This window comes from Scleropages formosus, chromosome 14 (assembly GCF_900964775.1).
Source record: "Scleropages formosus chromosome 14, fSclFor1.1, whole genome shotgun sequence".
NCBI classification, from domain to species: domain Eukaryota; kingdom Metazoa; phylum Chordata; class Actinopteri; order Osteoglossiformes; family Osteoglossidae; genus Scleropages; species Scleropages formosus.
In genome coordinates, this window is record NC_041819.1 from 12956239 (window position 1) to 12976914 (window position 20676).

The 20676-nt window shown below is 40.0% G+C and overlaps 2 protein-coding genes across 3 annotated transcripts; both read left to right on the forward strand.

Annotated features, from left to right (window-relative positions):
* Positions 1-4556: 4556 nt before the first annotated feature.
* hpxa (hemopexin a) lies at positions 4557-8972 on the forward strand. Its single transcript, XM_018728582.2, has 10 exons — positions 4557-4729; positions 5091-5110; positions 5369-5602; positions 5897-6054; positions 6391-6544; positions 6825-7037; positions 7233-7328; positions 7503-7633; positions 7919-8066; positions 8383-8972. The coding sequence occupies exons 1-10, from the start codon at positions 4665-4667 to the stop codon at positions 8607-8609; spliced, it is 1446 nt and encodes a 481-aa protein (XP_018584098.1). The 5' UTR covers positions 4557-4664; the 3' UTR covers positions 8610-8972.
* Positions 8973-13055: 4083 nt separating this feature from the next.
* Positions 13056-18965, forward strand: LOC108920082 (interferon-induced GTP-binding protein Mx-like). 2 transcript variants are annotated; one of them, XM_018728580.2, is made up of 14 exons: positions 13056-13132; positions 13515-13572; positions 14111-14307; positions 15071-15208; positions 15415-15569; positions 15653-15791; positions 15882-16080; positions 16223-16301; positions 16795-16917; positions 17032-17161; positions 17332-17490; positions 17689-17765; positions 17879-18094; positions 18354-18965. In XM_018728580.2, exons 1-14 carry the CDS (start codon positions 13105-13107, stop codon positions 18573-18575), a joined length of 1920 nt encoding a protein of 639 aa, XP_018584096.2. In that variant the 5' UTR covers positions 13056-13104; the 3' UTR covers positions 18576-18965. The 2 variants fall into 2 exon arrangements, with proteins under 2 accessions (XP_018584096.2, XP_018584097.2); XM_018728581.2 differs by having other exon boundaries at positions 14114-14307.
* Positions 18966-20676: the final 1711 nt, after the last annotated feature.

The window sequence follows — 20676 nt, forward strand, 5'->3', positions numbered from 1 at the left end:
GTCTGAAAGTAAATGATAATCAAATGTCAGGCTAGAAAAAAAAAAAAAAAAACTGCTGTGAAAAATACACGAAGTTACAGAAACTATGAACACTGAAGGGGCAAAACCCAGTTTCTTTTAACCTAAGTAGATCATTACATTAACTAGATTATGAACTCTTTTTTCAAGAAAAGCCATATTTCCACTAAGAAAACATTATCACATCACACATTACACATGCAGCACTTGGTGGCTGGAGTACCAACCAGAGGCACAGCTAACTATACAGGTGGTGCCTGATTTACGATGGGGTTACGTTCCACATCATAACCCATCATAAGTTGAAAATATTGTAAGTCGAAAATGCATTTAATACACCTAACCTACCGAACATCATAACCTAGTATAGGTGCGACGCCCATTACGGGCTTGCTGACTTCATGTTGAGTTTCTCCTCCAGAGCAATAGCCCATCTCTTCTTCTACTCACCAGTAGCAGGGAGACACAGATGGGCATTTTGTAAACATTATGGATGCACAAAACACAACCGCGTGACAGACTGGGAGATGCGGATCGCTGCCCAGCATCGTGAGAGAGTATTGCGCCGCACATTGCTTGCCCAGGAAAAAATCAAAATTCAAAATTCAAGTACAGTTTCTATTGAATGTCTATCACCAGCTCACCAACGTAATTTGAAAAATCGGAAGTCGAATCATCCCAAATCGGGGACCACCTCTACTTAGATCAACATAGACATTCCCACAGTCATCACCGTTGACACCATCACAGTCAATCTATGGCAAATTGGGAAAAACATGGAAATTTGTCTGTAATATAAACATGGCAATAATGGCTATAAAACATACAGGCTATTCAGCTGTAGTGAAGTTTTGATGTCACGCTCTGTACGAATGAACTTTCTCATTTCCAAACAGATAGTATCTAAGGCTTGGCTTGTTGCCCAGTCTGTCGGCTGTCACGTCCTCTCCTATGTTTATTGGTCATCTGAGATGGCCACTAGCTCTGCATTTTCTTTAACAAAAAAGCAATTCTGTAGTATTTGAGATAAAGGGATTTATTCATTCACTGCGGATCCTGTCCTCTCGCCATCTTAACATGATTCCACACTCCAAAGCAGACTATTATCAAATCCAGAGATAAAATTCAAACAGCTTTTTTTTAAATCTCTTTGATCGCATCGGGGTCTTAGCATGACGAATTCAAAAAACTGAAGACATTTACAAATCAAAATGAAATATTTCAGCAATTCTACCCAGATTCCAACAAATAATTTAACGACAATAGTATTTAGAGTGATATTGATTCAGTGTGTTAGAACAACAGAAAACCTCTACTAAAGGGCAATATTTTTTTTTTTTTTATAATTTAATTGGAGGCCTCTGTTGTATTATTTCAAAGAAGTGCAAGGGTGAAGCAGTGGGTAGCACTGGTGCTTCATAGCTCCTGGGTTTTGGAATTAAGTGTGGGTTTGAGGCCAGCACTGACTGTGGAGTTTACATGTTCTCTCCATGTTTCCAGGTGTTTTAAATGGACTCTGACTTATCCTTTGTGTGTATGTGTGAGTGGAGTACTGCGCATGGGATGAACTGGCGTCCTGCACACAGTGCACCCTGCCTCCTGCTTTGTGCTTCACAGATTGGCTCCAGACCACCACAACCCTGTACTGGACAAGAGGTTTGTGGCAAGCGACAAAGTAGCCATGCCCAACTTGCAAGACCCTGCCATGCTGCAAGGTTATTTATGATAAATGCATGAAAGGTTATGCAGTCTTTCAGCTCTGTTTATTCATTTCTTTGCCTGACTCAAGGCTTGCAAATAACAGCATTTCCCATTTGTCTACTTTCCAATGGCTCATGCTGGTGAGGGCTGCAGACTCCTAAGTTCGCCAACATGAATAGAAAAAAGAGAAAATTTTGTAAAATGAAGACAAAAAAACCCCCTGAAATGTTGTAATACCGATTGAACAAGTTTACATTCAGATATTTTTTGTTTCAGCTGTTTAGCCTACTGGTCATATTCCTCTAATGTAGCATAATTTTGTGCTTTCTCTAAAATGTACTTTGCTTTGGATAAAAGCATCTGCTCAATGAATAAAAGTAAATGTAAATGTAATTCTTGCCAAGTACGAACTTGCCATTCAAACTCAGGGCGATTCTGAAGGAAGTGTTCTGCTCCTTCCCGCTCCACATAGGATGGCAACACCAGCATCACATACAGGTAGGGATACAAGGAGCCTACTGCCATCATCTTGCACAGGCTGTGCAATCCTCAAAGCTGCACATACTGTAAGATTTGTGATACTGATGCCAGGTTGCTATAATAACTGAACTTTGCAAGTGAAACTTTCTCAAGCACAGATGCCCTGGTTTTTTGCACCAGTTTTAATTTTTACTTTATTGTGTGGGGAAACTAAATGAATAAGTCACATTACTTCACATTGTCTGGTACAGAAACAATTAATAAAAAGAAATGCTTAAAATAACACACACATTGTCAGAAACAGCTTGCCCCAACTGGGGGTCACGGTGAGTCAGAGCTTAACCTACCTGACAACACAGGGCACAAGGCTGGAAGGGGAGGGGACACACCCAGGACAGGATGGCAGTGCAAGCGGGACTCGAACCCCTGACCACTGCACCCCCCCCGTCTTCAAGTAAGGTTAAATAAATTCAATAATAAGGATAATCTAACCTATATACATTTAATTAAATATTGAAATCACCTGTCTTTATGATGCCTTCATGATAATGTTAGGACTATAACAGCTACCTTAATTGTACCATAGATGTCAAAAGTTGGTATGATGAGTAACAGTAAAAAAAAACTTCAGGACAACTTAATAAGAGTAGTATTTTATGTGGCAACACTTTATATTATATGTTATTATATTTCAGATCCTGCCGCTATCATGACTCTACTGTTATAACTCTGTCAGGTTGTGAAAGAAAGCTTATAGAGATTGTCCACTGACATTGCACTTATGAAAGAAGTGAAACAAGACCTTACGCCAAATATGGAATGTTAATCAAATAATTTCAACTAGACTTTTTCTAAATAATGTTTGAAGTTTACTCACTGTGAATACTGTATATTGATACACATACAAAAAACACATGGGAGCAAAGACCTGTAATCTGCTGGCCAACTGCTGGCAACCCATGTTGCAGAAGACATAATATTATGGTTTAAATATTATGAGCATACGGGGGGTGTGGTGGTGCAGTGGGTTGGACCGGGTCCTGCTCTCCAGTAGGTCTGGGGTTTGAGTCCCGCTTGGGGTGCCTTGCGACGGACTGGCGTCCCGTCCTGGGTTTGTCCCCTCCCCCTCCGGCCTTATGCCCTGTGTTGCCGGGTAGGCTCCAGTTCCCCGTGACCCTGTATGGGACAAGCGGTTCAGAAAGTGTGCGTGTATATCTATATATTATGAGCATTGATTCAGCAGCATCGAATGCCTCCTGGGGGAAATTTTGGTTGGTATCTTGCTCAATGGTGCTGCAACATGAGCAGGATTTAAGCCCACCACCTCTAAACTACAAGGCAAGATCCCTATATAGTTTACAATCCCTCCAAAGTGTGAGGACTGTTATAGTCTGGTTTTGATTCACAACTGAAACTTTTTTGAAGGAAAATCAGTTTACATTTTTTGCTGTCATTAAGGGATTTTCATAGAATAATAATGACAAATCTCTTTCACAGAGTCCAATTAGACTGTGGCTCTTTTTAATGAATCTTTTGCAGACATTCTTTTGAAACCACTGTTAACCTTGTCCATTAATGTTCACCAAGACACCAAAAAGTTAGGAGATAAACATAAGAAAACAACATAACTGCAATGGTCAGCAGTTTGTATTGATTTTTTTTTTGTCTTGGCCTTGTGCCATTTACTCATTGATCTTGAAAGTGGCCCATTGCGTGCAGAAAGCAGCCTTTCATCACGTTGAGTCTTTGCAATAGAATAATTTGATCTAGAGGTCAGTGGCTGTCTGCAGTAGAACCTGACACAGAGGGATCACAGCTGACTCTTTAAACTTTTAAGCTAGTGTATGAGCTTAATCCTCTCAAATTTTCAGCAAAACATTCTCTCTGTCTTTGAAGGACACTTGCTATCACTGTACATATTAAATGAGGACAAAATGTAGCACCAGCTGCAAAGAGACGTTTTTGTAAATACAATTAACAGCAATTTAACAAAGGAACTATTATGGCCCTCAAACAGAGAAATTATAAATACACTTTAGAGCCTACATGCATTTTCTTCACAAATTCCCTGAAAGTAATTCCATGTCAAGTAAGCATTCACATTTGCCTAGTTCTGCATGAAATGGGATCAGTCTATAGGGTATGTTCTGTAGATATTTACACAGAATAGAAATGAGGTATATGTCTTTTTGCTCAGGAGAGGAGTATTAGAATTCCTTGAATAGGCATGTGCAGATGATTGCCTTGACCACTGCCCAGAGGCAAGTGTGTGCCTACCCCCGCTTTATGTAAACTGTGGGAAAGGGTACTAGCACTGAGCATCATGCAGTTGGCTTCAACCACCCTCCCCTCCTTCGAATGGCGACGTGACAAACTGCACTCGCTCCTCCAGTATAAAGGGCTCCCTAGGCTCTCTTCAGGCTACCTTACCTGGCTTTGAGGAAGGACCTGGAGGACCACTCAGCATGAGGCTGCTCCCTGGGACCCTGTGCCTATGCCTGGCTCTGGCTCTGAGCCAAGCCGCTCCATCGTAAGTGTTCATGCTTCACCTCTTCCTGCTCCCTTTTCCTTCACTGTCCACTGCACAGTAACTTAATGCTGTGATTTTCTTTCTGTGCACTTAACTTTCTTAAATTTCTGTATTCTAAAGTTGTCCCGAGTTTCCATGTGTTCATCCTAAATTTTTATTTCATACTTAGTGCAATTTGTTAGCAACTCAGTTCACTACAAAATTATCATATATATTATATATGCGTAACCAAATGAGCATATTTTGGTTTTATGTACATTTTTATCAGCACTCACAGTAAATTCATCCACTTATGCACTTACGGCACATTATCTTTACTGCAACTGTGTGTATAACTTGGCATTTCTTTCTCCCTGCGCAGGCATCATGATATACAAAAAGGTAAGTTTTCTCACTGAGTTTTTATGTCAAGATTTGGCTTAATAATGGCAAATAACAATACAGGCTGAGGTTAAGCTCCAAAGTTGTTCACCTTTTCCAAATGTTATGAAGCCTAAAATGCATAATTTTCTCAGAAATTACTCAGCCATGGTTTATGGCCAGTTTAAGAAGCTCCGTCTCTTGAAATCACGTTAAAAAAAGAAAAGTAAAGCAACAATGATTGAAAGACTGCCTCTTGTTGTGCTCTGGTTCTGGCAGACAAACCCGCAGGCCATGAACAGGGGGCACATAAACCTGCAGGCCAAGAACATGGGGCACATAAACCTGCAGGCCATGAACATGACAAACATAAACCTGGAGGCAGTGGACATGGGGCACATAAACCTCAAGGCCATGACCATGAGCACCACGGAGCTGTGCATGAACGTTGCGAGGGGATTGAATTTGATGCCGTTGCTGTCAATGAGGAAGGAATCCCCTACTTCTTCAAGGGTATGAAAAGAGCAATCAGATAAGATTGTATTCCATATGCAGATATTCAAATAATTTGTCCCTTTGCACTGTATTCAGCCATGCACAGATTCTTACTATATTATACATTAGCTACATTTATCTGCTGTGGTTATGCCACAGCCATGCACTGCTAAGTATAATTCACCACAACATTTCTGTACACAGCGGTTGAAATCTGATTTGCATGGAGATTGAATTTTTTAGTATACGTAGATACAGCTTGTTGTGGAAAAACGTGTTTATGGTCATGTCTCTCTTAAATGGTCCCTCCAGGTGACCATCTGTGGAAGGGCTTTCATGGAAACAGTGAACTCTCCAATAAAACATTCAAGGAACTAGATGACCATCACCATTTGGGGCATGTGGATGCTGCTTTCAGAATGCACTCTAAGGACAACCAACACGACCACGATCATATCTTCTTCTTCTTGGTACCACCTAGGCAACATTCTGAATTTCCAGTTTGAATCAGGCAGCTCTTCTGCTGTGCTAAACCATTCTGAGTGAAAACTCATCAGTCATCCCTCCCTGTTAAATCATCATTCTGTTACAGTGCATGCATTCTGATCTAATTTAAAATCTAATAAGACAAAAGGTCTGCAGTGTGTTATGAACTCTCCAGTCATTCATAGTGGAATACTTGGATTTCATGTAAATGCTACAAATGTGCTTTAGTGAGTTACACAGGCAGACAACTGCTCTTTATTTTTTCTTCTCTATAATATTTTCACTGTTTAATGGTTGATGTCCTCGTTCCTTCACTGCAGAATGACCATGTCTTCAGCTTCTACAACCACAGCTTGGAGAAGGGATATCCAAAGAAAATTGAAGATGTGTTCCCAGGAATCCCACATAATTTGGATGCTGCTGTGGAGTGCCCCAAGGGGGAATGTGTGCAAGACTCCGTCATCTTTATTAGGGGTGAGATTTTTGTCTCAAGTGATGTGAGCAAACACACACACATCATCTGAAACCGCTTGTTGCATGTGGGGTCATGGGGAGCCGGAGCCTAACCTGGCAGCACAGGGCGTAAGGCTGAAGGGCGAGGGGACACACCCAGGATGGGACACCAGTCCATCACAAGGCACCCCAAGCATGACTCAAACCCCAGACTCACCAGAGAGGAGGAGCCAGTTAAACCCACTGCACCACTGGATATGCAATTACAAAGAACTCATTTCATGTTGAATTCATGTCATAGGAGATGAAGCGTATCATTATGACATCAAGGACAAGAAGGTAGATGAGAGTAAGTGGGCTCACCTGCCAAACTGCACGTCTGCCTTCCGCTGGTTGGAGCACTACTACTGTTTCCATGGGAACACATTCACCAAGTTCCACCCTGTCACTGGAACTGTGACTGGAAAGTACCCCAAGGATGCCCGTGACTACTTCATGAGATGTCACAAATTTGGTGAGCTGCCAAGTTCATTAAATAGGGAATATATCATTCTTTTAGTTGAGCATCACTGAACCACAGTTTAGTTAGCTTTTGAGATCTTTTGTAAAGCAGTGTGTTACACTCTGTCTGCAAAAATGCGCATTTGGAAAGGGCATGTTTTACCATTCTGCTAGGCCTGTGCAGAGCAATGTTTCTTTTACCTTTCAGGTAAAGACAGCAATCACACAGAAAGAGAGACATGCAGCCGTGTACACCTGGATGCTGTCACATCTGATGATGCTGGCAATGTCTATGCTTTCAGAGGTGAGGACTGTGTGTCATTGTATGTGTATGTGTGTGCGTGTGTGTGTGTGTGTGTGTGTGTGTGTGTGTGTGTGTGTGTGTGTGTGTGAGAGAGAGAGAGAGAGAGAGAAGCACCATCAAACAAAATTGCTTCCATCAATACTGAATATTCATCTTGTCTACTCTTTTCCCCAGGACATCATTACCTTGAGCAGAAGGCTGGTAGTGATACTTGGGAGGCCCATCCCATTGAAAAGACATGGAAAAAGCTGCACAGCGAAGTGGATGCCGTCTTCTCCTACAACAACCATCTTTACATGATTAAGGTGCTCTTATGAATTAGAATAAGAAACATATCACAGCAAATAATGAAAAATAAAGTGACTAAAAAGGAGGGGACACCAAAGGGCAACACTGAAATTGCTGCAGGCCCATGCAGTCCTCCATACTGAAGGCATACAGCAGGGTACTCAGAAATTGCATTCACAGAAGTAGTCATTCTCTCCTCATTCTGTTATTATAATTACTGTAACTCAGAAAATTGGCAGGGCTGCAGGTATTCCAACCTTGGCATGCTGGTTTTTTTAAGCGTTCCATCATGTGTTTTCTAGGACGACAACATCTATGTGTATAGTGTGGGAGACACACATAAACTGCTTGATGGCTACCCCAAGCCTGTCAGCAAGGAGCTTGGGATTAAAGGTCACGTGGATGCTGCCTTTGTGTGTGCAGATCATCACATTGCACACATCATTCAAGGTAATGCCTGCACTGTGTTAATCACTTGACAACGTGACTAAAAGTCTTGATCTTAAGACTGAGAGCTTTAATCCTTGCTCAAAAAGTGCTAAAAGTGCTTGGAAATTAGATTAAAAATTTATATTATGCATGGAAAACAGGCATCATCTGGTTTTCAACTGTTGCAAATGAATCATAAGAAAGCAACTGATCTAAATAAAAGCACATTTGATAGTAATATTATTTTTTAATATGTGGCCATTGGTCCATCTGTCTGTACTCAGTGTGAAGTGACATCATTACTGAGGCACCATCCCTGTCTCTTGTTCTATTCCAGGACAGAAGATGTATGATGTGGACCTTGCTGCCAACCCTCGAGCTGTGAAAAATGAGGTTCCCCTGCACTTCAAGAAGGTTGATGCTGGCACATGTGGCCCTGAAGGTGTAAAGATCATGGTTGGGTCTCACTACTACCAGTATGAAAGCCTCAAGGTGATGGCTGCTAGCAAGATCCTTCCGGAGGCACATAAAATTTCCCTTGAGCTGTTTGGTTGTGACCACTAGGGCGGCAAGCTTGTTAAGGCAGAGACAGAAGAGTCGGTGCTCTGAGCACTTAGAACTGACATTCACAGTGTTCACAATATCACAAGGTGGCAGTTTCAGTTTATTCTCCCTTGACCTCAATGCTTCTACCTCTTACCTGCAACACTCTTTCACTTTCACTAGCAACTTGCTCACCTGCCCCACTGAGACACTAATTGTGTCATGATTCCTTCCTCTTTGTCTCTGTGGTCTGCTCCGCTTCAACTCTGTCTGGTCCTTGATGTCTGAGAGAATTCAGGAGAATTACTGACCTGATCCTGGGATCAGTGCAGTCATGGTGTCTTCTCCGTTGTTAACAAATAAATCTGAAACACATTCACTGAATCTCCACTTCTTCTTGATTTGCTTTTATGCATGTGCTCTATTTAACTTATAAAACAGTGTATACTATCTGTAAATAGTGTAACCTTTAAAATTAAATTCAGAATTCATTTAAAGAGAAATATATAAATAACCCAAGGTACAGGCATAACATAACTGCAAATAAGTGTGAATTTGATCAGCTTTAAGGCATGTATCTTTCTCAGATAACTTTCTCCACCTTGCAGAGAACCACTCACTTAATCCATTACTGGGAGAGAGTTTGAGTTACAATGTGCAAATTTTGTTGGCAGTTTACTAAAAGTAGCAGTCAATATTCTAATAAGCAGCTTTGCTTTTGTTGAACCTTGAGAAAACCAGTGGTACATACACACAGTCACGAGACTGAAAGAGAAGACCACACACCAGAGATTACAGAAATACTGACCATCCTTGGGATTTGGAGTGAAGATACCATGTGTTAGCTGTAGGTTTCTCAGCTCTCAGAAGGTTCTGGGTGAAACCTCATACACACCATCCAAACAGATTTAAGTTATATCATAAGTCATTAGCATAGGTAAAGGTTTTTCCCATTCAAATGTTTAGTTCTGGATTTTTTTCAACTTTACGTTGCAATACATACCATTTCAAATGTTTTGTCAAGAATGTGGACCTGAGCTAAACAGAAGTATATATTTTTTTTAAAAAAAGACCTCATTGTTGACCTCATGCTGTCATATAGATCAGAGAATGTTCAAGAGAATCCCAAAGGGCGGGGAGTACTTTGTAAAGCAGTGAAGCTTCCAGCACTTTATTTTTTGCCACTGAACAGATAGAAATATATAGTCAATGGCACTCATCTAACCCTCTACTTAAAAGCTTGGAAATAACAACTGCTTCAAGTGTCTACTTATACTAATAGACTGAAGCCAAAACCTGATCTTGCAGAGATTACAGTCAACCCAGCTCCAGGTGCAAGCTGTGGTAATACTGTATCTTGCATGAACTACTGCAACTCCCTCCTGTCTGGCTTTCCAGCCTCTACCATTGAGCCTCTCTAGGTGATCCAGAATGTTGTGGAAAGTTGTGTTTTACTTGTCAAAGCATCCCCAAGAACCCTTCCTGTAGCTACCCCTATCAAGTGCAATATTCTAGTTATGACATTTACAGTTACATTTACATTTATTCAATTAGCAAGCACTTTTCTCCAAAACAATGTACATCTCAGAGAAAGTGCATTACATCAACATAAAAATAGACTTGGATGCAGATGCATGATATTAAAGCACAGTTAATTTGTCACATTTTATCATATGAACCAGTGTACATCACACAAGCTGCTGCATAAAGGTTTATCCATAGTTCAACAATTTCTAATCACAAAATTACTAAACATAAAAATATCCATGTTTATCCTCTTTTGTTGTGACCTACAAAACAGTCAAAGACTCTGCACCTCAGTATTTACAGGACATGATCACACCCCATCCCCTAGCAAGAGTGCTGTGCTCTGTCACTTCTGGGCCCTTGGTGGTTCCACTCATGATAGATCCAAATCTAAAGTCCATGGATTCTTACTTCTGGCTCCACTGTGGTGGGTTGAGGCCAAAACTACTGAATCTCCTTCAGAATTACAGAAGGCTCTAAAACACATTTCATTCAGACTTATACTTCTCCTGATTTAGTAACTACACCATGAACTGGCATCACTCCATATCACCTTTGTATTTCCTTTTAGGTTCAATTCTACAGACAGCTACTTGTGTCATTTATGTTGTAAAAAACCACAGGAGCAGACAAGCTAACTGTGGTTTGACACCAGTCCGTCGCAAGGGACCCCAAGGGGGACTTGGGCCGCAGACACACCAGAGATAAGAACCCAGCCAAACCCGCTGCGCCACTGCACCACTGCCCTCTGCCCCAGTTAGCATACATTATTAGAGATATTTTTAGGCAAAAAAAATTGAAAACAGAATTACCTTTAACTGGGCATCTTTTTTAACTGAAGGCTAGAACGGTGCTGTCACTTCTGCTGAATAAAATTGTACTACAATTTAGAGGTGCAACAAACACAGAATCACATTCCAGCTTTCATAAGTCCATCTGTCATTAGCAGATTTAACATTCATCAGTCTAAGGTCAAAACACCACACCTTTCCATGAGATGATGTCTAAAGAAGACTGGAGAAACCAAAAGCCTTGACAGAGCTTAGACGATTGCAGCCGGTCAGCAAAAATGAGCTGAATTCCACAACATAAGCAAAATGAACTTTTACGGGGTTAATGTTCTTGTGAGCACATGTGACAGTGAGGAGAGGAGTTAGTGGTGCACAGGTTAAATGAGACACATGCTGAAAGGGAGAAAAGAGGAAACTGAGATAGAGAGAGGGACAAACAGACGGAGGACTGTCTCCAGCAAACAGAAAAGTGATAGCTTAGGTTTTATTTTTCTTTTTTCAGAGTACTCCGCCTTTTAATGAAGAACATTAACTACATTATTCATTTCACTTCTTGCGGTTCTTTGCTATCATGCACTTCTGTGGGCCATTTCACTATTAGCTTTTCCTGTTTTTTTAATGTACAAGGTTTGCATGCATGTTGTAAAACCATATTATGGAGTTTTCCAGGGAGGGTCATCGGTGCCCCTCTCCCCTCCATACAGGAAATCTACTGTCACGTCCACATCCGCACCGCAATCAACAGCGCCTGACACCGATCGGGCACCTGGTGAGAATCAGAGCACTCAGCTGTAAGAGACCCTCCTCAGCCCCTTTGCACTTGTGGAATATCATCGAGACAACCGTCCCCCTTTGCGCCTACGTCCAGTTCTTCTTCATTCCTTGTTCCTGTTCTCCATTCCTTGGCTTCTGACCGTTTATCTCACCCCCTGACTTCATCTACGGATCTTCACTCCAACTTTGATGCCGATCACCCAACTCTTTGTCTGTCCCCGCTAACAAGAACTTGCCTGACCCCTCGGTTAAAACTAAACGATCCTGCACTTGGGTCCAGCCTTCCCCGCGGCCTTAGTTCCACATGACATCTACTATATACGGTGCACCTGCAAAGCCCTCAGCATCACATATGAACCCACCCACCTCTCCGACAGTTCTTCGTCCTCCTGCCGTCCAGTAGAAGATACCAAAGTATCTGTTCCATCTCCTTCAGACTTCAACAGCTTCTTCCCTCAGGTTGTAAGAATCCTTAACAGCATGAAGCCCCAGACCATTCACACACCCATCTCATGAAACAGATGGCTTTTTTTTTCAATATACAAAAGAAAAAGTATTTTTCTGCTTCCATAGCTCATGCCACTGTCACTAATGCCCTGTTTTACTGTCTATAGTGTTAAAGTGTAAATCTTTCGAGTTTTGTGCATACTGTCTAGGTATATTGTATATGTGTGTATTGTCACCAAACTCTGGAACATTGAAAGTGTCTGATGTACTTTCTGTTACTACAAATTGCTTTAAAAAGCAAGACAAAGTCTGAATAAAAATTCATACAACCACGGCAATAGCCAAGTAATCCGCAGTTCAAACAGCAGTCTGGATGCACGTGATCCGCTAGTTAGATATTACTTGCAGTCTGTCTTACATTTATTCACTTAGCAGGAGCTTTTCTCCAAAGCAACTTATAACAGATGTTCTGTAGTGTTACTAGCCCACACTCCTTATTCACTGCTACATACATTACTTACAATGGGTCACTCATCCATAAATCAGTGGAACACACTCTCGCTGTGTCACTCACACACTATGGGGGAACCTAAACAGCATGTCTTTGGACTGTGGGAGGAAACTAGAGCACCCAGAAGAAACCCACACAGACACATGGAGACTCCACACAGACTGAGCACGGTCTCTCGCACCATCCAGGTGCTGTGAAGTAGCAGTACTACTCGCTGTAACACCATGCTGCCCATCTGTCTTAATGTTCTGCTTTTATTGCTTTCATAAAACACACCAGGAAATGCTGTTCGGCTCAAAGTTCAGGGATTTTGGCATTAAACAATTACCCCTTTAATCATTAAACCAAAATCCAGGGAGTGCAGAACATATAAAATCCAATGTAGTGTCATAGTCAGTCTTTTCATAATATCTTCCACAATCCCATCAGGCCAGGAATAATTCTGGACAGCTTCTCACTCTGTGCTATGGAGGAATCCAGTTTTATTCAAGCTGGTAAGAGAATCAATCATATACATTTAACAAATATAAACCCAAAAGAACTACACAAATTACGTACACTGTTGTTTGAACTGCACATTATTTGGATATTGCTACAGCTAGGCAAAAGGGGGTGTGGTGGTGCAGCAGGTTTGGCCAGGACCTGCCCTCTGGCAGGTCTGGGGTTTGAGTCCCGCTAGGGGTGCCTTGTGGCAAACTGCCATCCCATCCTGGCTGTGTCCCCTCGTGCCCTGTGTTGCTGGGGTAGGCTCCAGCTCACCGCCACCCGACTCAGACCAAGCAGTTTCAGCCAGTGTGTATGTATGGCTAAGTGACTGTATGAATTTCTATTCAAACCTTTTTGAACTTTGCCTTGCTTTTTTAATGAAATTTATAGCAACAGAGAGTACAGCAGAAACTTACAATGTTCCACTTTCCGCTTCAGATGAGGAAAGGTAAGTTAACATATTTTGCATACGCATGTTAACCGTTTTACTTTACATATATATACATATATATACATATATATATTCATTTAGTTGACACTTTTCTCCAAAGAACCTTACAATGTTAAGGTACCTACAATTATTTGACCCATTTGTACAGCTGGGTAATTTTTATTGGAGCAATTCAGGGTAAGTACATTGCTCAAGAATCCTACAGCTAGAGGTTGGGATTAAACCTGTGATTTTTGGGTCCAAAGGCAGCAGCAGCACTAACTGCTACTCACTGTCCTATTACTTTAGCTCTTTTCCTTCTCGTGTCTCATGCAAAACCTGTTGTAAAATGTATATAGTGTGCCTTCAGCCTGATCACTCCAGTGTAATGCAGTACATGATGAAAAGAGCAGGGTAACACACGGCAAACAAAATGATAATACGGTACATACACCACCTCCCAGTTCTTGTTTAAACAAACTCTCACAGTCATGTTTTGATATACATTCCAGGCAAGATCACGTACTGACATAAAGTGACTGATGTGTTTTGAAAGCAGAAGTGTAGATGGAGTGTTTCACAGAGAGCTGGATGACAGAGTTCGGCCCTACATTGACCTGATTGACTCTCTGAGAATGATTGGCGTGGAGAAGGACCTGGCGCTGCCGGCCATTGCCGTGATTGGAGACCAGAGCTCTGGGAAGAGCTCTGTGCTGGAGGCTCTGTCTGGGGTGGCTTTGCCACGGGGGAGTGGTGAGGTGTTCATGCATTAAATTAAAATTTATGGTTACATTTATTCACTAAGCAGGCACTTTTTTTCAAAGCAATGTACACCTTAGTGTATGAAAAAATTCATTTACATTTACATTTATTCATTTAGCAGATGCTTTTCTCCAAAATGACATACTTCTCATACTTTGCCAGGTCAAACAAAAGTTGTGGAGTGATTTTCTAGATCATCTGAACAAGCTTCATGCAGAAGCAAATTATCCAGATAGGATGGAGTTGCATAAAGTGTGTTGTGAGGTTCAGCAGAATACTTCAAATCTTGCAGATGAGGTATCCACTGAATTGGGTGTCAAGGCTACAGTGTGCTGGGAGGAGCAGAAAACTGAGTCAGTTTTCACTCCGAGGCTCTTGACAGATGAAGTGAAGGAGACAAGCATGTTCAGTTTCACAGAGAACTTTCAAAAAGTTGAAGAGCCAACAGGGAGACAGCGAATCTTGGTGTTAGAAAGATGCTACGTATGGTGTTAGGTCAGCATGGTACAGCTTGCATGCATAATTATACATAAATAAAACCTATAGTAATATTCACCTCTAGTTATTTATACAGTAATCTAGGATTGACGAAAAACACTTTTTAAAAAATGGTAAAATTCTTTCTGATGAATAGAGTTTTGCTTTATTTTTCCTAATGATGTATGAATAGACATTTTGATGCAAGGATAAGCATTAACCTCATAGGGGAACTGAGTTTCCCTATGTATGTGTCATTTTACTCTGATACACTCAGGCATTGTGACCCGATGTCCTTTGGAGCTGAAATTAAAAAAGATAAAAAAAGGAAGAAAATGGACTGCAACCATTTATTATAGAGAGAAAAAAGAGAACTTCACCAATCCAATGCTGGTTGAAAAGCATGTGAGACAAGGTAATATTTCTGTGTATTCAGCTATTATTGCAATTGTTAAATAAATATTTTAAAAAATATATTTTTGACTGCAGTGATTTTAGTTGAAGAGGTGTTTCAGATCTTAAAATTGGAATAAGAAAAGCTACTGATTTGTGAAACATTGCTTTCTTCATACCCTACTTTTTATAAATGTAATCGTTATGATTGGATACATTATTTTCTAGCTCAAGATGAGCTGGCAGGAGAAGGTGTGGGAATCAGTGATGAATTGATTAGTCTAGAGATCATGTCCCCTGACGTGTGTGACCTCACCTTGATCGATCTACCTGGGATTGCTAGAGTACCTGTGGGAGATCAGCCTGAGGACATTGCTGACCAGGTGGACTTCATGAAACGAGCTGCAGCATTTTTTCTAACGCTGTATTTTGTGAACTCATTAAAATCATTAACTTCTCTGTTTAGATTAAAAATTTAATACTGAAATTTATCCAGAAGACCGAAACCATTAACTTGGTTGTTGTCCCATGCAATGTTGACATAGCAACAACAGAAGCACTGAAAATGGCAAAATCTGTGGATCCTCATGGAATAAGAACTTTGGGTATGGAATCTGAACCAGTGAATGGAAATATATATATGTGTATGCACATGATGTATGTGTTTGTATGAAAGGATACATTTTTTTTTCTAGCAATACTAACAAAGCCAGACTTGATAGACAAAGGAGCTGAGATGGACATTTTAAAAATTGTCAAAGGTAATGTGATTCCTCTCAGAAAGGGCTACATCATTGTAAAATGTCGTGGACAGAGCGATATCAATCAAAACATTCCTCTTGAGGAAGCCACGTTGGTGGAACTGAATTTCTTCCAGCAGCATACATACTTCAGGTACGCCCACTACAGAAAATAAATAATGTTGGCAAACAGACAAAAATTTTTGAGTACAGGTCAATGCACTATATTTCTATGATATACCTCAAGTACCTGCCAGCTTCAATTTTCATTAACTATTTCTTACTCGTCACACTAGGGATCTTCTGAATGAGCAGAAAGCAACAACCAGATGTCTTGCAACTAAACTGACCAAAGACTTGGTGGGACACATAAAAGTAAGATTAAAACAAATTACGCCAGTATTAAAGAATATACAGTTACATTTCAGTATTCATTTTTAGAGAATTCCAAAGGATGAGGCCTATATGAGTGTAGCTGGAAACTAGCTTAAGGCATGTATGCTGTAAGCAAGGCAGAATTCCAAGCAGGTAGGAATGCACTGAACCATTTCAATTAATATACATATGATAACTGAAACAGTCTATAAGTATGGACCTTAAAGGTATTATCTGCTCATGTGATTAAAGCACATTCAAGTACAGCAGTTAACATAATGGTTAGGGCTGTTTATTTATCATCTGACAGCTAATCATTCAAATCCCTACTCCTGATATAGTGCCCTTAAGCAAAGTACTAAAGTAAGAGTATCCAGCTCTATAAACCAGTAAATATATAAGGTTGCTTGCTTAATACTATAAACCAACTTGTATTCTATAATGACACTCTGTGTGCGATTAATAAAGTTGAGCAACTTTTTTTTTTTAACAGAATTCATTACCACAGTTAGCTGAACAAATTCAGAGTCAGCTTTTAACCATAAAAACAGAGCTAAGGCAGTACGATGAAGGTCCTCCAGGGGATCCCAAACTGATAGGAAGCTATCTGACAAAAGTGAGTCTACTCTGAGTTTCACGTTCTTTGGCAATGACAAGAGTGATAGTAACTGAAATGAGGGTGAATCTTCAACCTGCACTAATGTTGTGGCTGAATGGCACTTCCCTCCAGATTCTGATGACCTTCAATGACAGGATCAATGAACTTTGTGCACGCGGAGATTCGAAACAGAATCTGTACCCTCGCCTACGGCCCATGTTTCGAGAATGGTTTGAGTATTTGGACAACACAAAAGAAGCCTGTAAGTCCAAAGGCTAAAATGGGAAATATAAGGAATAAGTTAAGGAACCTTTGTTTGAATGAAAAAAATTGAATTAGCTTTTTTGGCGTTTCTAAAGATATTTTTTAACATCTGAGTAATGTGATTTTTGTAGCTATAGGGCTTCTAAATGTTTCTGTATAATTTTTCAGTTCAGCTGAAGATGAAGGAAGTAACTGATCAATATGATGAAAACCTCCGTGGAAGGGAACTGCCTACATTCAGTGACTACAGTGTGTTTGAAAGAGTGGTTCGAGAACATGTTACTGAGCTCAGACAACCAGCAACAGATGTACTGAAGGTTATACAAGGTGGTATTTTCTTCTGTCTAAACATTTTTTGGTGTAATATTACTGCTATATGTATATATTATATATGCACAGAACAAAATGCCTGTTTAGTCTTCTACACCCTTCACGTATCATGAAATACACCATAGAATTTTTTTTTTTATTCTCACTTCTTTTTCATGATGATATTTAATGGCTATAATTTGTTCACGCTTCCAGAAATTGTGCAAGGGGAGTTCAATAGCGTGGCCGAAACTTGTTTCAGACAGTATCCTTTCCTGAAACAAATTGCACTGGTAAACACTGCATTGCTGCATGGCAAATTTTCATTTGCATTACATAACAGTCAAATGCTGCACTTTACTTGTAAAATAGTACCTTGACACCTAACTTGTTCTCCTGTCACCAGAGCAAGATTGATGACATCCACTCAAAGCTAGAAGCCAAAGTGGAGAAGCGGATCAGAGAATACATTGATATGGAGAAACTGGTGTATATTCAGGACCTCACTTTCATTAAAGAACTGAGTAAAAACAGTGAGAGGTTTCGGGATGTCACAGAGGAAAACTGTTTTGTTTATGATGTCAGAGAACTGACACCGGAAAAGATGATGGCTTATTACGAGGTTTGTGGGATGGTGTTTGTTTTCTTCAACCCAGCATTTCACAGTTCAAGAATCCAAGTCTCCTCCATAAATGAGATTTTGGGGTTTTATTATCCTTCAAACATTAAACATTATTACTGACAGTAGAATGACCCGTTACCCTTGCACTCAGGCTTTTGATGTGCTGTAGTAAACATTTCTAGCTTAACGATATGCGTTAAATGGTGTTGGCATTGCTATGGAAGGATTACTCTATGTGGGGTATTTCCTCTCCGGATAGGTCGTCTTCCAGCGCCTCGCCGACCACATCCCTATGTTGACTCTACATTTTATCCTGAAAGAGTCAGCCAGCCAGCTGTGCATGCAGATGATGGACATGAGAGCCGGGTGCAATGTGAGTGAGATGCTAAGGGAGGACTCGGAAGCCAGCTGCAGGAGGAATGAGTTACAACAGCGCTACAGGAGACTCAGACTTGCCCAGGAGAAGCTCCTCAACTTCTAAATGCACAACTCATACAACTGCAAATGTTCAGGAATGTAATGGATGCCATATTGCATGTGTTGCATAGACATACACCGAGACATAGAGAAAAGAGTGGAAACTAAAAACAACGTCTGAATATCAAGTGACCAATAAACAGTGCTACTTTCAGCCTTCAGAACAGCTTTAGTTATTCTTGTGGTGCTATCTCACTCTTCTCTCGATTGTGTGTAGTGGTATTCCAGACCATTACTTCAGAAGATCCTCCAGTGCTTTGATTGATAACGTAGCTAGATAACTATTCTGCACTTTGTGCTTGAGACGTGCCCATAAAAGTTGAGGTTTTTTTCATTCTCATCAGTGTGTTCTTCGTTATTTTTACTGAAGTTACACAGGAAAGGGCAAAAAATACATTACTGTTTAGGATCTACTTGGACAGATAAAAGTATGACATTTGTTTAAACGTTTTTTCTTTTTATTTTGTAATTTCACCTTTTTTAAAACATGTTCTTAATAATGCTTCCTAAAAGAAAATCAACAATCCTGAAAAAATATACTGGATGGAAATACAGTAATATTTTATTTTTGAGCTGATATTTCTGATTCATATGTATGCTTCTGACAACTGAACGACATGTAAGAGCATTTTATATAGTAGGACAATGTATCAAGCATAATTCATTCAGGTTCAGCTTGATTTTCTTTTGCACATATGATTAAAACTTAAATGTTGACTTTATATTTTGTGACCTAGAACATTTTTTAACACTTTGAATTGAGCACCACCTGTTTTTATACTTTTATTACAGCCAGTAAGAATTGGCTATGTATACTTTTTTCATCACTACAGTTAGAATGTGTGTAACACTTTGCTATTTTTATGTAATCTGTCTTTGAAATGTCTAAAGAAGTTTAAAACTGCAAACATTTGTTTGTGTGACATACATGCATTCTGTGTTTACCTGTAGAGGTCCACCGCTAAGCATGATGTACAACAAGTACGATGTGTTCACCTACTTTGCATTTCAGTTTGCATTATCTGTTTTTATTTTTCATGAGAACATTTGCTTAAAAAATCTTCCTCAATCAATATGACCTTCCTGAATGACATTCTGTTCTTAAGTGTTTATAAACAGTGGAGTCAACTGCTACATTCCTTCACGGTTTGATTATAAGTATGTACCAGCTTTGAACAGTGCTTCAGAATGATTTTGGCCCATCCTTCTAAGCTGATTTACTCCATGTTGTTCAGGTTTATTGGATGATACTTCTAAATCACAATTTTTAGATAGTGTCACTGATTATCAATGGGATTAAGACCTGGGTTCCGAAAGGCTAAGTGTTAGAGGCTCTGCCTTGAATGGCTCTGCGTGGGAGTAGTGAAACATATAATTTATGACAACACATGAACAGGGCTTCAATTTTAAAGGAATTTGTCATCAAACCTTAGAATACCTGGCAGGAATGTAAAATCAACCAGGATAACAAAAAACCAGCTATGAACTGTTTTATGTCAACTAAGGCTCAGGAAAACATTCTAATGAGCACATGTAATTGTACTATTTGCATACCTACTCTGCCTTACGCTGTGGTGGTGTATTTTTTAAATGCATAGTGTCCTATCTGGAGCTGCATAGAGTATGAACTATGAATGCTCATGCTCTCTTGCTTAGGTATTGTCACCAGGTACCCACTTGAACTCAAACTCAGGAAGTTCAGCGGAGGAGTAAAGTGGAGAGAAATTCTGACTTACAGAGAAGAGTGCATAGAGTTTCATGACCCATCACTAGTTGAAGAATATGTGACAAAAAGGTTGGAGTGTACTGCATGTGTGCTTCTCAAATAGGACTTTCAACTCTTCGTATATTTTTTTGCATGTACGAGCCCTGAATGACTCCAGGCTATCCATGCTTATCTACATATAACATTTCAGATCTGCCTTTTACATTAACTTTATGTGAAGAATAATTTGGAAAATAGACAATTTACATACATTGTACTGAAAAGAAATATAGATGAAATTTGTTCACAGAAGGCTGTTGAAATTTTAAATGCAATGTATATAACAATGGTCAGGTACAGAAAAAAAAAACTTTAGTAGTTTTCATTTTTTTTACAGTAC

Coding starts and splice junctions, on each gene's coding strand:
- LOC108920082 (XM_018728580.2), top strand. CDS start 13,105: ATGGAGGAATCCAGTTTTATTCAAGCTG. Junction 15,570..15,652: donor CTGAGGACATTGCTGACCAG/GTGGACTTCATG, acceptor TTCTCTGTTTAG/ATTAAAAATTTAATACTGAA. Junction 16,081..16,222: donor CAGCAGCATACATACTTCAG/GTACGCCCACTA, acceptor TCGTCACACTAG/GGATCTTCTGAATGAGCAGA.
- hpxa (XM_018728582.2), top strand. CDS start 4,665: ATGAGGCTGCTCCCTGGGACCCTGTGCCTATGCCTGGCTCTGGCTCTG. Junction 5,603..5,896: donor AATCCCCTACTTCTTCAAGG/GTATGAAAAGAG, acceptor TGGTCCCTCCAG/GTGACCATCTGTGGAAGGGC. Junction 8,067..8,382: donor CATTGCACACATCATTCAAG/GTAATGCCTGCA, acceptor GTTCTATTCCAG/GACAGAAGATGTATGATGTG.